The 15,832-nt window shown below is 34.4% G+C and overlaps 1 protein-coding gene and 1 long non-coding RNA gene across 2 annotated transcripts in view; one reads left to right on the top strand and one right to left on the bottom strand.

Moving 5' to 3' along the window:
- CNTNAP2 (contactin associated protein 2) overlaps positions 1-4,436 on the top strand; it is a 653,718-nt gene extending 649,282 nt beyond the window's left edge. The window contains exons 23-24 of the mRNA XM_070766812.1: positions 277-345; positions 3,214-4,436. Of these exons, the coding sequence (XP_070622913.1) occupies positions 277-345; positions 3,214-3,413 (269 nt within the window). The 3' untranslated portion in view covers positions 3,414-4,436. The remainder of the gene's footprint in view (positions 1-276; positions 346-3,213) is intronic.
- Positions 543-15,832, bottom strand: part of LOC139175640 (uncharacterized) — a 70,738-nt gene continuing 55,448 nt past the window's right edge. Inside the window, exons 2-4 of the long non-coding RNA XR_011560549.1 lie at positions 3,979-4,082; positions 772-844; positions 543-685 (exon numbers count right to left, since the gene is read on the bottom strand). This is a non-coding gene — a long non-coding RNA (uncharacterized lncRNA). The remainder of the gene's footprint in view (positions 686-771; positions 845-3,978; positions 4,083-15,832) is intronic.

The following is a 15,832-nucleotide window of genomic DNA, read 5'->3' as shown; positions in this document are numbered from 1 at the left end:
GAATGACTGACAGTCCACATGGCAGTAAGGACATTCTACTGCCCAGTAAGTTTATGGCAAAATTGAGGCTTTCCCTTTGGGAATTTCCTGTGGATTGACTGATTCCATTCTGGGCTTCTGGCATCTAATGCCATACTAAAAACGTTATTTTATATTTATATTTTCTTTATGCTTCTAATATTAATATTCAGAGATATCTTAATTTTAGTTCTGGCCAAGACTGATACAAACTTTGAAAAAAATATATCCTAAATGTTATGCTTCGCTTTACATCAGGTGCTGATCTTCCTTACAATGGTCAAGTAATAGGAAGTGGTGTTAACAGAAATTCAGCAATTATTGGAGGTAAGGAAGCAATATATATCTATTGGAGCTGACAAATAAGTACATTCAGTTAGTTTAATATAAGTTTCAGTATAAGTACATAGTTACCTAAGATTGATCAAATTATTTTGAAAATTTTATAACCTCTTTGAGTGATCATAATATGTGAACATTCTTTTCATAATATTCAAGTATAATCTAATCATTAAGATGCCGGCCTAGAATTAGAAAGCTCTAGATTTAAATCTATTATTAATTATGTACATTTACTGAACAAATCTACTAAGTCACTATCAGTCACTGTGATGTTAGCGAGACGTTCTTCATATAAGGTGCTGATAAACAATTCCTTGTGCTTGACCTGAGAAGTAAAAAATTAAATAACATTTTAATGTACTCATTTTGATTAGTAAGTAAAGATATGACATAATGTTTAACTTCATTTACCAAAAGAATGTAGTGTCCAAATGGATTAACTTCATGGTTGGTTTTTGATAGCTTGTCTCAAGTTGGAATATTTCTACAAAGTAAATTCATCATTAAGCTAATTTTAACTAATAATAAAGCCTTAGATTCAGAATCAGATCCTTACCTTTTCATACATTGCATTGAGCAAATTTATCTTCATGCTTAAAGAGAAGCTAAACAAACAACAAGAGCAAAAAAAAATCCAGATGAAGAGCCAAAGATTGTTTTCATTAGACATATGTAAAAATAATTTGGGAATAAAGCAGTCTTTCCAAACAAAGGAACTGTCAGCAACTAAAATCAATGAAATTAAAAAAAATGGCGTACATAAATCAAGAAGAAGGAATATTGATAAATAATGCCTTCCTTCTACAATTTGTAATTCTAAATTCACAATAATATAATCCAATTTAGATGGAAATTCTATTCTTCCATTGTTAAATAACAATGGTTATTTAATATTCCTCCATTAAGTCCCATTTCTTGATAGTATCCATTTCCCCATACAAATATCTCTGGTGGACTAGATTAAGCTTCATATAACGAATCACCTCCATCAAGGGGATGAGATACCATCAGTACACTGATGATACTCAGTATCATTTCCATTCCTGGTGACCTAAGCAATGCTGTCACTTCCCAGCCACAGCACCTGAAGGCTGTGGAGGTTTGGATGGGTAACAAAGGATTTAGCTGAACTGTGGTAAGACTTAGTGGCTTTGGGAACATTGGGCTTTGGAATCTTGGATTTAATATTTCTAATATCTCCAGACAGAACTGTGGCACAACTTGGGGTTTCTGCTAAACTTGTGATTAGGCATTCCTAGTAGCAATTATGGCTAAGAGAGACTTTGCCTAACTTTTTGTTCTGTGCCAGTCACACCCTTTCCTGAATCAGGAGTCCCTGCGCTCAGTCACTCAACCCCTGGTCATATCCTGCTTTGACTATTCCAGAAGTATTCAGAAGCTATAGCTGGTGCAAAATACAGACAATTTTTAAAGACACTGGGATAGTTAATGTTACACCACTATTGTGCAAGCTGCACTGGTTGCGAGTTTACTTCTGGGTCCAAATTAACGAGTTGGTTCTTATCTTTAAATCTCTTCATAGCATGAGTCCAGGCTTACTGATGAATTGTGTCATCCCAATGGTATTGGTCCATGCTACACACACCAACAGAAGGTGCATGCTGGGAACCCAGTTGGTCAAGGAATTCTGGCTGTCGGGGGTCCAGTTTTCTGTTGTGGCTGCCATCCTTTGAAAACTGGTGCTATCTGAGATGATATCTGTACCCACACTTCTGGTCTTCTGAAAGGCCTTGAAGGCTCTGCCAATTGGTGTAGGGTCTTAATGAAGACTTGTCATTCTGGAGGTGGTTAATGGAGTAAGATAAGACTCCACCTCTTCCCCAATGCAATGGAACATGCATTTTGTTCCATTCCTTCTCAGCTTCTCAATTCTAACACAATGTTAGTATTAATATTTATTGTGTAATGCTTTAATGTTTCATCTTCTGATATTTTATAATTGTAAGTTGCATACATTTTCTTCTACAGAAGATGGGACAGAATATAAGTTTAATATAATAACATTTGTGCAGATATATAAACACAATGTTCCTATATTAATCTGAGATTATTCTTTCTACTCTCTGTAATCATAGTTTACTTATTAATCACCACACTATTTCTCTTTCTCTTCCCTGCACACATACACAGATATGTGCATGCATGCATGCAACTTCAAATGTATTATCATCACAATTCCACAAGGGGGTTCCAAATGAGGCAAAATGACTATGGAGATTTGTATGAGAGATAGCAAAATGGTTGCAATGATGAAATGCAATTTAATCATATCTTTCCCATTATGTCTAATTCTGAATGAGAACTACTCAAAACAATTGAGTCTATTGGTTTCCTGTTGTAGTGACTGTTTGTGGGACTTTCTAGTGCTTCACTATGACAATTTTCAGATTGAGGTTGTTGGGCAAATAAAGTAATTGTTTTCAGCATAATCCATCATCTTTCCTAGAGTACAGAAAGATGACTAACATGTAAAGAGCTAGATTGGTTATATCAAAATATGTATTGGTTAATATCAAATATTAATATTGCACTTAATGTACGTAATTCTCACTGTGTGAAATAAATAAATTGTGAACCACAAATTCATACACATTTGTCTAGTTTCCACTTAAGATATATTAATTTAGTAATAACAATAAATCTCATTGGTGAGACATTTCTTACTAAATGAATGATATCATAAGATAGCTTGACAAAATAAATATTTTAGGAATGTCAAATTTAGCAGAAATGTTTGGAAAACTACAGGTAATGTTTTATAACAATATATTATTGAATTACTATTTCCTCCCCCCTTATTTTTAATTTTTTAAACTCTCACATTTCTCTTAGGTATTATTGCTGTTGTGATCTTCACCATTCTCTGCACCCTGGTGTTCCTCATTCGATACATGTTCCGCCACAAGGGAACCTACCATACCAATGAAGCCAAGGGGGCAGAATCTGCTGAGAGTGCAGATGCCGCTATTATGAACAATGATCCCAATTTTACAGAAACCATTGATGAGAGCAAAAAAGAGTGGCTTATCTAACATGAAATGGGAGGAGTAAACAGCAGGGGTTAGGGTGGAGTTGCAAAACATTTTTTTCAATAAGCTCTCTAATGGACTTTTAAGCACATCTAATTTTAAAAAAGAGAAAATCAGCACAACTCAAGGTGCAAGTAAAAGACAAACATTGAGACTGCAAGCCCAAACAAATAGAAAAGAATATTGATGTATCATTAATTGCCCCTTTTATACACATCTAACTCAAGAAAATAATCCAAGTAGTTCAATAATTTAAGCAGTTCATCATTGCCAGTAAATATTGTTGTCTATCTGAGCTTAGAGGTGTTTAAAAATACCTATCACTATAGGGATCGTTTTTCATTTTTTAAATTGCTTTAGAACATAAAGAATATAAATAATATTTCTCTCCAGAATATTTCTCTCTTCTCTGAAGCCTAGGAGCATTCTTGTCAAGCCTTTTAGCATCATATTTTTAAAAGGATATGATAGTTGAAACATATATTGTCACTTGATTTGATTTGATTTGATTTGAACATTAAAGTTATCAGATGGTAGGGTACTTTCAAATGGCTTTATAGTCATTTACCTGCTTTGAAAAATTCTCAGAAGTCTCTGTAATTGTTTGAAAAAGCCAGGAATCCCAAGTGTATCCTCTTTTATTGGTGTAAATATGACAGCCCCTTTTCTTATCTGAAATCACATACAAAATGTCCTTAATCAGCATTGCTCCAATTTCTGAAAATGAGAATATTGCGGTTTTACAGAAAGTTTTTGTCCCACAGAATATTCAACATTGCTGAATTACAAATTTCACAGCAAATAGCACATTTCAGCAGCAGTCAATCTGTGGGGAGCCTTCACCGAATTATTTTCTTTATGAGAAGCCATAACTGTGAAACTCTTAAAAACCTACTTATAATAAATGGCTCTTCAGAAAGTAATTCTGGCCTTAACACATGCCTGGATAAAACCAGATTTCCATGTTTTTATTAGGCCATTGATATGATTTGGGTATATGATAATATTATGAAGTTTTTATCAGTAAGACATGCTGTTGTTTTTATTCTTGTTGTCAGAAAGGCACACTTTAATGTACAAAAAGCCTTATTAATTTTCTTGCTGAAACTCTTACAACTCTTCTGACCTGACATTACCATGTGACATTTCTTCCATTTGTGACATAACTGATTTATATAGATACATAAATGCATACTAGGGAATTAGAACCATTCATTAAAAATGGATTCTCAAAAATACACAACATTATAGGCATATTGCTATTTAGCAAACAAATTTAATACACAAAGCAGGCTTTTCTACTTCTTTAAGTCTTCATAAATCCTCATTTGAAATATATTTTTGAAACAGTTTTCTCTTTACTGAAAAAGCAAAAATTAAAAGACTGAATAATCCTATCACCTAGAACTCAGAATTATATACATTCTAAAGCATTTTATTATAGGCAGGTTTGCTGAATCTGTTATTCAGGAATAAGACTCACATTGTTGAATTGAAATGTACATATCCATGAAAGAGAAGACTCTAATCAATTCTCACGGGTCACATGCATTTATGTTTTAGCAAATATAGTTATGTGAAAGAGTTGACCCTAATATTGTGGCATGAGCTTTCTTATTAATTGAATATAATTGGACCATTTTGAATCTATATAGATTGAATCTATATAGAATACTTCTATACAACTAATGTTAATCCATTTCTAATTGGATTAATCAGAAAAAAATAATTACTGATATACAACTGTCATTTTCCAAAAGCAAGTTCACTGAACTACAATTTTCTGGGTTTCTTGGAGGAGTTTCATAGCAGTTAAAGGGGTATGAATCTGATTCAATGTTGTGATGTTTTTGTTTTTTTTAAATATCCATTGTTGATCAAGATGGTTCTTCACTGAGACTTTTTGAAATCTTTATCATATATGGAGGTTTATTGTTTTCTTATATTAACTCTTTATCAAATATTCCTCTTCAACAAAAGAAGAGTAATGAAATACCTGCAATGTGTTATAATAACCATTAAACCATAATGTCGCCCCATCAATACTTTCATATATACAGTACAGACACAGTAATAAAACTTCATATAAGACATGCACATAAAAAGAAGAGTTTTAGGGTCAATGGTAATGATAATAGCAATGATGATGTTTTCATTTTTTATTTATATCCTCCCTTTCATTATTTTTACAAATAATTTAAGGCGACAAACATATCCAACACATCTTTCTCCTTCCATTATGACAATCACAACAATAACCCCATGGGGTAATTTGGGCTGAAAGAGAGTGCCTGGCCCAAATTCATTCAGCTGGTTTTCATAGTTAGGGCAAGACTTGAACTCACAGTTTCTCGCTTTCTAGGCTTGTGCCTTAACCCTTAAATCAAACTGATTCCTAATTATACAGTCACAATTGCATAGTAAACATATCAGATAGAGCTCAGTTTGTTTAAAACCCTTTATGGAGGAATTAGCAACATCTTATGGAGGAATTAGCAACATTTTCAACAGCTGTAATGAAATTACCAAAAGTCGGCTTATGATAATTGGTGTTCAACAGCAAACATAAGCATGCCTGAGCTAGAGTAAACATGCTAAATTACACATTGCTGCTATTTCTAAATTCTTACTCAGTCAAATTTAATATGTTATAGTGAAGTAAAAAGAGAATTATTGTTTTGGTGACGTGTTCAACTTTTCCTATCTATGGTTTAGTCTAGTAAGTTATTAGTCCTTGACTTACAACCACAACTGGGCCCAAAATTTGTGTTTCTAGGTGAAATATTTGTTAAGTGAATATTGTCCCATTTTACAATCTTTCAAGCCACAGTTGTTAAGGGAATCACTGGTTTTAAATTAGTATCCTGGATATTAAGTGAAACTGGCTTCTCCTTTGACTTTGCCAGCCAAAGAATTGCAAAAGGTGATCACATGATCCTGGGACATAGCAAATGTCATAAATATGAATCAGTTGCCAAACAACCTATTTTTTTATCACATGATCATAGGGATGCTGCTAAGTTATAACTGAAAATTGGCCACAAGTGACTTTTTTCACTGCCATTGTAACTTTGAACAGTCAATAAATGAACTGTTGTAAGTCGAGGACTACCTGTAAATGTTTAGTTCCCTGAGAAGCAAGTGTCCAAGTTATGTAGTTAGATCCAATAAATCTCTACCACCAAAATTTACAGATAGCATTAGCATGATCAGTTTTTCTATTATTCATCATAATGATATTTCCATAGAGTTTTTAGAGGTAAAAATTGTCCACAAACAAGTATTATAAATTGACTTGCATTACTAAGTTATTAAAAAGTATTTTGGTGAACATCAAGAACTAATAGAATCAGTAATGGGTTTAACTTACTTTTGCTACCAGTTTAGAGATGTTCACTTGCGTGCACGCTGCTTCTGCACATGTGCAGAGTGTCCATGATGATATCTGGGCAGATAGGTGGAGCCTCCTGCTGCCATCACTACCAGTACATCTGAACTGGGAAGAACTCATAGAAACCCATGACTGAATAGAATGTTACACGTAGCATTGAAAAATTAAAAGATATTGTTATATCTTGAAGTTCACTGAGTAAATTTGGATTTAGGACAAAAAATCAAAGCTGCTGATAGCATATTTCAATGTAACACTGGTTGAAAGAAGTTCTAATGATGTCTCTGAGGGATGGCATTATTTCTGATGCACTTGAGTTGTTATGTTTTGCTATTGCATACAGCTGATGCTGGTAGCTACAGAGAATTATCATCCACTGATATTTTTGTTTACTCATTGACACATTAAATCCTTTTACATTATGATGTGGTACAACCCACTTATATGATCAGTTAAGACACACATGTCTGCACATACTATATTTGTTTATTTGTCTTTAGAAATTCCAACTGTTTAGGTGACTAATTTTGTTTTGTTTTGTTCAAGTAGGCACAGAGAATAGTAGATTAAAAAAATTTGCTCCATTTTTATAAAGCTGTGAATAGAAACTGACCCAGATCTCTGATGGTTTTTTTATCCCTAATTTTAATCCTAAATATCAAAAAGTACAGCTATAATTTTAAAATAAATTAGACACGTATGCACTTGTTTCACATACTTGAAAGGTCACATCTATCTATGTCCCAAACATTACTAAACTGGACTAATTCACATTAATCCATTTTATGCACATTTTTAAAAAATTATATAAACATTACAATGTGAAAAAAAAATGTTTGTGATTACAAAATATGCTTGATAACATCCATGTATCATTTATGAAAACTTGGTAAAAGCCAGGAATGATCATAGTGATACTCCCCTTTTACAATTCTTATCCCTTAAGTAATTTGGGGTAGAATTGGGGCAACTGGATGGACCTGAGTGCCTACTAGCTGGATGCTCTTCCTGATATTACATTAAGTTTGCAGCAGATTTTTTTCTTCTTTAAGCCTGGGGAGAAAAAAATATCTGCCACTACCTAGGATTGAACTCTCAATCTTCCAAATGGGAGGCAATTAGCTTCACTGCTGGTCTACCATGCCACTGTGATCATAGTGACACCTATTAGCACATATCTACTGAAGATACTGTACATGGCTGGACTACTGATTTCAGTGGAACAGGAACAAAAAAGATGAAGCAAAAAAATGAATTAAGATACATTTCCATACTGCTGTGGGAGTTATTGCAATAAATGCTTTCTGCAGATTGTGTCTTTTATAAAAGGATGAACTGTCCCAGTCTTATCCTAGTAGTCAGTCATATGACTTTTCTTCCTCCACTTTTTATCTTTTATTTACTTTTTATTATAAATAGTTTTATGGCATTAGCTCATTATAAATATTGCTGAGAAGCTAGTTCTGCATTAGGGATTAGGAGGATACAATTAGAAAAAATGAAATCACACATAGAATTAAATCTTTCAAGCTGATAAATAGGAAATAAATATAATGGGGGCAACTGAAACAAGTACAACAGAGTAGTGCACATTATAGTTCAGGTTAAAGTATAATAATTACTCCTAAACTTCCATTTATGCTTGTAACTTCGCATGTGTACATTTTGTGAATATTTTAGATTTTGGAGAAGGAGAAGGGGAAAGATTCCGAAATGACCATTATTTTATGCTATCACAAACCTTTTGAGTTTCTTAAGGGAAGGAATGCTTTTTTAAAAAAAAATCAATGGTAACACTTCTACCTCCTCTTTGAAGAAAAGGAAAAGGGGGAAAAATAAGCAATAAAGCTTAAAAGGAAAAAAAGGCACTAAGAGTGATAATCACATAGACAATTATTCCTTTCTCTGTAAAATTTGGCAAGATCAGGAATCAGGTATATTTATAGTGATGATTTTATATAGTCAATCGCTTTTTTAAAATGACTATGGAAATGGGAAAGAAATGCACTGTACTGTGATTTTGCCAAGTTAGGACATGATATTAACATCATGTCCAAACTTGGCAAAGTCACAATGTTCTGGCTTTTAGGGCCATTGATCTTTTCCTATCAAGTGGTATGCAAACAGTGGTGGGCTCCTACGGGTGCGGTCAGGAATGCAATACAGGTAGCAAAATTTTGGTCAGGTACACAGTATGGGCTCTTGGTATGTTTTTCCTATTACAGTAAATGAGGTTGAATGTGTAAACTTTTAGAAGAGCTGTGTGTGTGTCTGTGTACATACACTTTATATAGTAGACAATCAGGAGTGGGCTACTGCCCGGAAAGGGGGGAACGCAGTGGGGTAGCGAAAATGCAGCTCCACCCCAGAACACCCAATTGTTGTACCCCGCCCTGAGTCACCTTGAGAAGGGCGGCATAGAAATCAATCAATCAATCAATCAAACAAACAAACAAATAAATAAATACATAAATTTGCACTGAAACAAAATACATAAGCCATGCCCACAGTGTGGTAGTAAACTTTTTGGTAGCCCATCACTGTATGCAAGTATCTTGACTATCTGATGCTAAATTTCAGAATCCACTTTGCTTTCACCTTCTGAGAAGACAGTACAGTCAAACATTATCTGTTCATTTGAAAGGTCAAGATTAACGTGCTAGTATATCATTTATTATCAAAAACGAAGTGAAAGACAGTATGAGAGGATTTTGGACAGCTGAATGAAGAAGAACACAAGGTGACAATGGGTAGGTCACCAACCCAGACCTGCTGGAGCACCAAATAAGATAATCCCTAGACACCTATTCTAACCTCTCACAAATTGCAGATGGAATGGAATTTATTTATTTATTTATAAAGCATATCTAATATTCCTTCTTACTCCTCTTTTCTTCTCAACAGCAACTCTTTGAGGTGGGCTGGGCTGAGAGAGAGTGATTGGTGCAAAATCACCCAGCCATCTTTCATGCCTAAGTTCAGTAGAACTCACAGTTTCTCTGTTTCTAGACTGCAGCTTTAATCATTAAACTAAACTGGAGTTTCATTTATTAAGAAATGAGAGAAAAATTTTACATGTTGAGTTTCTTCAAGTGTAAAATTTAGTGAAAAATAGTCAACTCCTCCTGCAAAAAAAACAAAAAACAAAACCACCACTCTTCCAGGAAAGATGATAATGCATGCCAAACCTCTTCACTTCATTCAAACGTATAGTGAGACTTTACTAGTTTTTGGTAAAGAAAATAATCAGGGCAAAATGTTGGTAGAGAAGGAAGACTGCAAATATACTGGCTTCCATTTTATTGCTAAATGTATAGATATTTTTATGGAAATGTTTATAAGTGTCCTTTGCATTGTCCTGTTCTAGCTTCTTATTTTGCACAGTGATTAATCATAGTTATTTAGAAATACAGAACAGCTGCATTTGTAGATCAGACTATTCTAGGCTACAAGGGAAATATTTCTAATGAGAAGGCAGGCTTGCTCACGCACCAGCAATGTGCATGTTCTGAATTTTTCTTTAATTTCAGCTTTTCCCTTTTTAAGTTAGTGCTGCCTCTCAAACTCAGACTACCTTTCTGAGGAATCCAGAAACAAATATAAACCCTATGTTTAGTGCAGAGGAAATGTCACAATCCAGGATTCAGATGTAGTAAATTCATTATAGAAGCCTTCTCAGGCATTATTTCTATACATCTGCATAATAAAAGTGGGTTCCTTTCCATAATGAACTGGGATTCTATGAGGCTAAGATTTTTTAAATTCTTGCTTAACAACACTAAATATTTGCATAAAATTCTTGTAAGATTTTATTGGGGGTAGGTTAAAATGAGCAGTATTCTGTAGTTGAAATAAGTATTTTTTCTCAATGAATTTTCAGGCAGCAAAAACTTTCCATTTCAATAGGCTTTTTTTCTGCCCTCTTTTAGCTTTTTGTCCATTATTTACAAAACAATGGTGGGATTTTTAGAATTCTTGTCATCTGTTAGCTATAACGTGGATTACATATAAGCTATATATAAGATATAACATGGACTGTATATATAAGATGATAATATGTTGGAGTAGATTTGAATCAGTTGTGCCTGGAGTCTCTTAATTCTAATGAATATAGAAGGATATAGAACATATAAGACATTAGCTTACTTTTCCAGAAATTTTTAAGATGCAATTGTCTTTTCAATGATATTGCCATGAAGAACTGAGAAAGAATTTTAAAAAGTTAAGAACTGACAGATTTTTCTTTAAAAATCCCACATTTTCAGCATTCTTCAATAAAAGATCTAATAGGTTTTTTCTTCTTCTTTAAGGGAATAAATTCATATTGTGGAAGATTTATGCCCTCTTTATCCTATCAGAAAGGTTCTCTACTAGAAATGGAAACTGAATGTGGCTTCTTCATACAACTAGATTTAAGAATATTAGGTATCTTGGATTCCTCCAGTTCTAGCATCAAATATTTGTTCTGTTATGCTATAATAATCATGCCTATTTCAGTACAGAAGAATAGTAAAACTATCTCTTTTAAGGGAATGGTTTGTAAATTTCTAAAGAGTGTAATTCTGTAAGGCCTTATCTGATATATGTAAAAGTATATTAAAGCAGGCTTGTCAGATTGAGTATATCTGTGGTGTTTTATCTTTTCTTTAAAATTTTCTTAAAATTGCTTGCCGTTATATTTTTAATTTTCAATAAAAATATATATAATACAGGAAAAACAAAAGTTAAAAACTTAAGAAAAAGAAAGGGAAAACTGCTAAAAGAAAAAAAGTTACAACTTTCAACTTTTTTCAGTACCATTAAAAAAAAACCCCAAATACAGCCTCAGAAAAATATACCTTCAACCTTTTATTTTACACCACTATATTTTAAAATAACAAAATCATTCTAACTGTCAAAATATAGAATCAAAATTTCATTTTTTCAGTATGAAGCAAAAAAGTTCAAAAGTGGTTTCTAAATGGAAACAAAACAAAGTTCTTTTTAATTAGTTTTGCCACCTTTCCTTTCTTATGTCTTTAAAACAAATCACCTTGGGATAAAAATCTCAGAAGTATGTTAGAATAAAGCCTTGTTTTGTATTTAATCAAAACTCTTAGGATGGCATACTTAACAAAAAATGAAACAAAAGTTTTAAAAATCCATTTAATCTAGAAGTATCAGAAACATAGTGAGGTGCTCATTTCTATCTGTGACAATATGTGTATCTTACGAAGGAGTTTTTAAGATCCACAGATTACTATAATTTCAATAAATATTGAATGTCCATCTGCAAGCAAATATGAACTATTGTGTGACTTCTGCCCCCCCCCCAAACCCCTCTCTGATGTCCTGTTTACACAGGATAGCCACAGAGAAAGGCTAAAATACAGAACATGCAGCTAGAAGCAGAGAGGTCCGACTGACAATATGGCAGCATGAACTTTGTGAAGCCTGGTATTTGGTTGGCCCACAACATCAGAAATAAATAATATAGAAGTAATAATTGTAGAGGTCAGCAAGTGTACAGTCACTTCATTATATAAACCACCACTAATTTATATCAAGGGTAATGAATTTAGTACATTTAAGGTTATATGCATAATACATAATACATTAACAAAGATGTAATATATTTCATTATTGTAGACTTTAATAGTTTGTAGCTGCCCTGAATCCCACGGGATTAGGCAGCATAGTAGTCAAATCAAATAAATAAATCAAATAAATAATTACAGAAATATCTGGGGGTATCCCGATGATGATAGAAATGGGGGAAAATAATAAAGTAGATGGATTTTAATAACCTGGCTATTTTACATGCCAAAAATTATACCAGCTTCATTTAACAGTGGAAAGGGGTGCAGATGATATAACCCAGACTTGATATCTGTAGTCAATTATATAATCCAGCGATGTGTTAAAGTAGTTTAAATGAATGCAATGAGTTACTTCTATAACTGAAGCTAAGAAAAACTAAGAGAAAAAGCTGTATTAAAACAATAGAGGAACTGGACACAAGCACCAATAGTCACTCCCTCTAGAGGGCACTCCAAGTCATACTAAAGATTATGTCAACATAACTGCAGGCCAAATGTTGTGTATACTCCTGTTCAATTTGGGGATTTTGCAGATTCTGATTCAGATAGTGTTTTTGAATTACTGGCAGGGCCTGATTTACAGGCAGAGGAAAAAGGAGGAGACCAACCACAGGAAGTTCCTATGAGTTCAGATTCAAGTGAAATAAAAACAAATATTAGATGGGTAAATCCTTCTTTCGGATGCTTGCAGAGACGAAGGGAGCAAGTGTCAGGGAAGAAATATTAAGGAGAGGAACGGGTTAATTAATTAAGTAATTAATTCATCACATCCAGGTGTCAGCAGAGAAGAAAGGTGGAGTTCTTAATCTGCTATAAAACAATATGGAGGTGTCTTTCCGTGGCTCTGATAGTAAGCTTTGTTTTATGTGTTTTTAATTGCAGTTTTATTACCCTGGGCTAATGCTGTCTAGCCATAAATTTTAAAATGAATGGTGGAATGCTTTGAGGATGTTTATGCTGCCTTAACTACTAAAGACTGAGATAAGAGAGGTTGCATACTGAGATGACGCAGTTTGTAACAGAAGGAAGAAAAATAAAGATGATGTTTTGTTTTTACAAAGCTCTGCATTTAATAAGCCTTTATTCCAAATAACAGTGGCCTTAGCTGGAGATCAGAACACCAAATAGCCAGTCAGTCTTAAAAATGGCAACCCAGATCAAAACACCCAGATTAAACGGACAAATTTATTGTTCCCCTCATATTATGGAAGAACTGAGAGAAGTTATAAGGAAGAGTAGGCCACAGAAAGTTGCTGATTTGGATGACATTCTGATTGAGCAAATAAAGCAATTTGGACTGAAAGCTACAAGAAATGTTTGATGAATGTTTGGAACAATGTAAGATTTCTAGTGTCTGGCAAAAGGCCATTGTTGTAGCAGTTTTAAAAACAGATAAAGAGGGCCAACAACCCTAAAAATTGCCATCCAGTTTCCCTCCTTTGTCATATTATTTTAAAAAAATGATACAAAATTGCCTCACTGTAACATCTAGAACCCATTCTCATACTGCAGCAGGTTGGATTTCACCTTTAAAAAAGTTGCACCATCCAAATTTTGAATTTAACTCATGAATTTCAAAAGGGCAATGTAACAGGAAATCATAGATCTCAAAGCCACATATAATACATCAATCTTAGAAGATTAAAGCAGAAAGTTTATGACATTATATGCTGCAACGTCCTGCCTGTCAATGACTACTTCAGAGCCAGCTCCTCGCCTTCCTTTTCTTTCTTTCTTTTTTAAAAGTAATTTTATTGAATATAAATATTTTAAAAACATTTTCGATCAGCATTTCTGGGAGAGCAGAGCAGAGAAGAGAAGATTCCATGAGGAATCCAAAACATGCTGAACAAAGGCAAAACATCAAACCGTAAGTGATTGAACCATTGAACACCACAAAGTCTCAATCTGCCCAGCACACCCCAGGACCTCCAGCACCCTAGCACCATCAAACTTCTTGCCATTAGCCTGACCCCCCTGCAGAACCCAGCTTACCCTGCCACCAGCTGAGCTATCAACCAAGGCTTGGAGCCATCTGAAGCTTGTAAGCCAAGAGAGAGAGACCAGGGAGCGAGGTGAATAACCCTTATTTTGAACAAGTGCCAGGAGTCCTGTTAACAACAAAAGGACCTGTAAGTGCTCCATTCAAAGGGAGACCCAAAAATCTTCTAAACAGAGATTTAACTAAACAAAGGCTGCAATCCCCTTCTCCACAAACACCATTTGGGCTAATAAGGCAAGCTTAAACAACCAGGTGATGGCTGTGAAGCAAGAGGGGGTTTACTGTACATTTGAAAGCCATTGTTCTTGCCTGTTTCAACTACTTGCCTCTCTCTTAAAGTTACAAACTGCTTAAGTGAAGTTGTTAAGTATACCTCTCCAACCCTAAAAAATCCAATTGCCTCTCCCTCAACTCAGTATACCTGCTGCTTAAGTGAAGTTTTAAAGTATCACCATGACAACCAGGTCATAAAGAGGCCACTGAGCAGGAAGCCAGAAACCCAGGCAGGGTAACTGAAAGACTTTCCTGAAGCACTAACCCCCCCCCCACACACACACACACATCCTGGAGACAGATGCTGTTACAGAACAACACAAAGCACAAAGCAGAAATGCCAATCAAAAAGAATATACAACAACAAGAACAAAAAGAACAACAAGCAACAATTGATAATCACAGCTATCAATGCTTTAAATGCAATGACATTATCAATTATCATGATGGTTTCATAAAATGCCAGACTTGCAATCAGTCTGCTCACAAAAACTGCCTCAATATTTCTAAACATATTGCCACCTTTCTAAAAGCAAACTCTTCATTTCTTTATATGTGCTCATCCTGCACCCCCAAGCTAAATATACTCAGCAGTTTGTCTGATGAGATTAATACCTTAAAAGAAGCCATCAAAACCCAACAAGCATTCATAGAAAGTATTGAACCAAGACTTCTCAAAACCCAACAAGCATTCACAGAAAGTATTGAATCAAGACTCTCATCCATGAAGAAAAATATCCAAACACTGATTAATCCAAATCCACCCGACAAAATAACACTCACCACTCCACCACCCCAACCTCAACCTCAACCACTTCCAATACTTCAAAAACCCACTAATTCTACCACTGATATCTCTACCCTAGTCAAGGATGCCATGGAACGTGAACAAAAACGCCAGAATGCTATCCTCTTTGGTCTTGATGAAAGCCATGAATCAGATATAACAAGAATAAGAAATATCATCCACCTCCATCACTCACATGCACAAACAATCGCCCAAGAAGACATTTTGGAAGTTACTAGAATTGGACCTGAGCACAAGTATAACAATGGCTCAATGCCCCCCCCGCTTCTGCAAAGTAGTATGCAAAAATGAACAAATAAAACATTAATTCATCAAGACCTTTAACCACTGTCAGAAATAACAAGTCTTTCAACAAACTCAGATCCAGAC

Source organism: Erythrolamprus reginae, chromosome Z (assembly GCF_031021105.1).
Source record: "Erythrolamprus reginae isolate rEryReg1 chromosome Z, rEryReg1.hap1, whole genome shotgun sequence".
In the NCBI taxonomy this organism is placed as follows: domain Eukaryota; kingdom Metazoa; phylum Chordata; class Lepidosauria; order Squamata; family Dipsadidae; genus Erythrolamprus; species Erythrolamprus reginae.
Note: the sequence above shows the minus strand (reverse complement) of the source record. Positions and strands in the feature narration are given on the sequence as shown.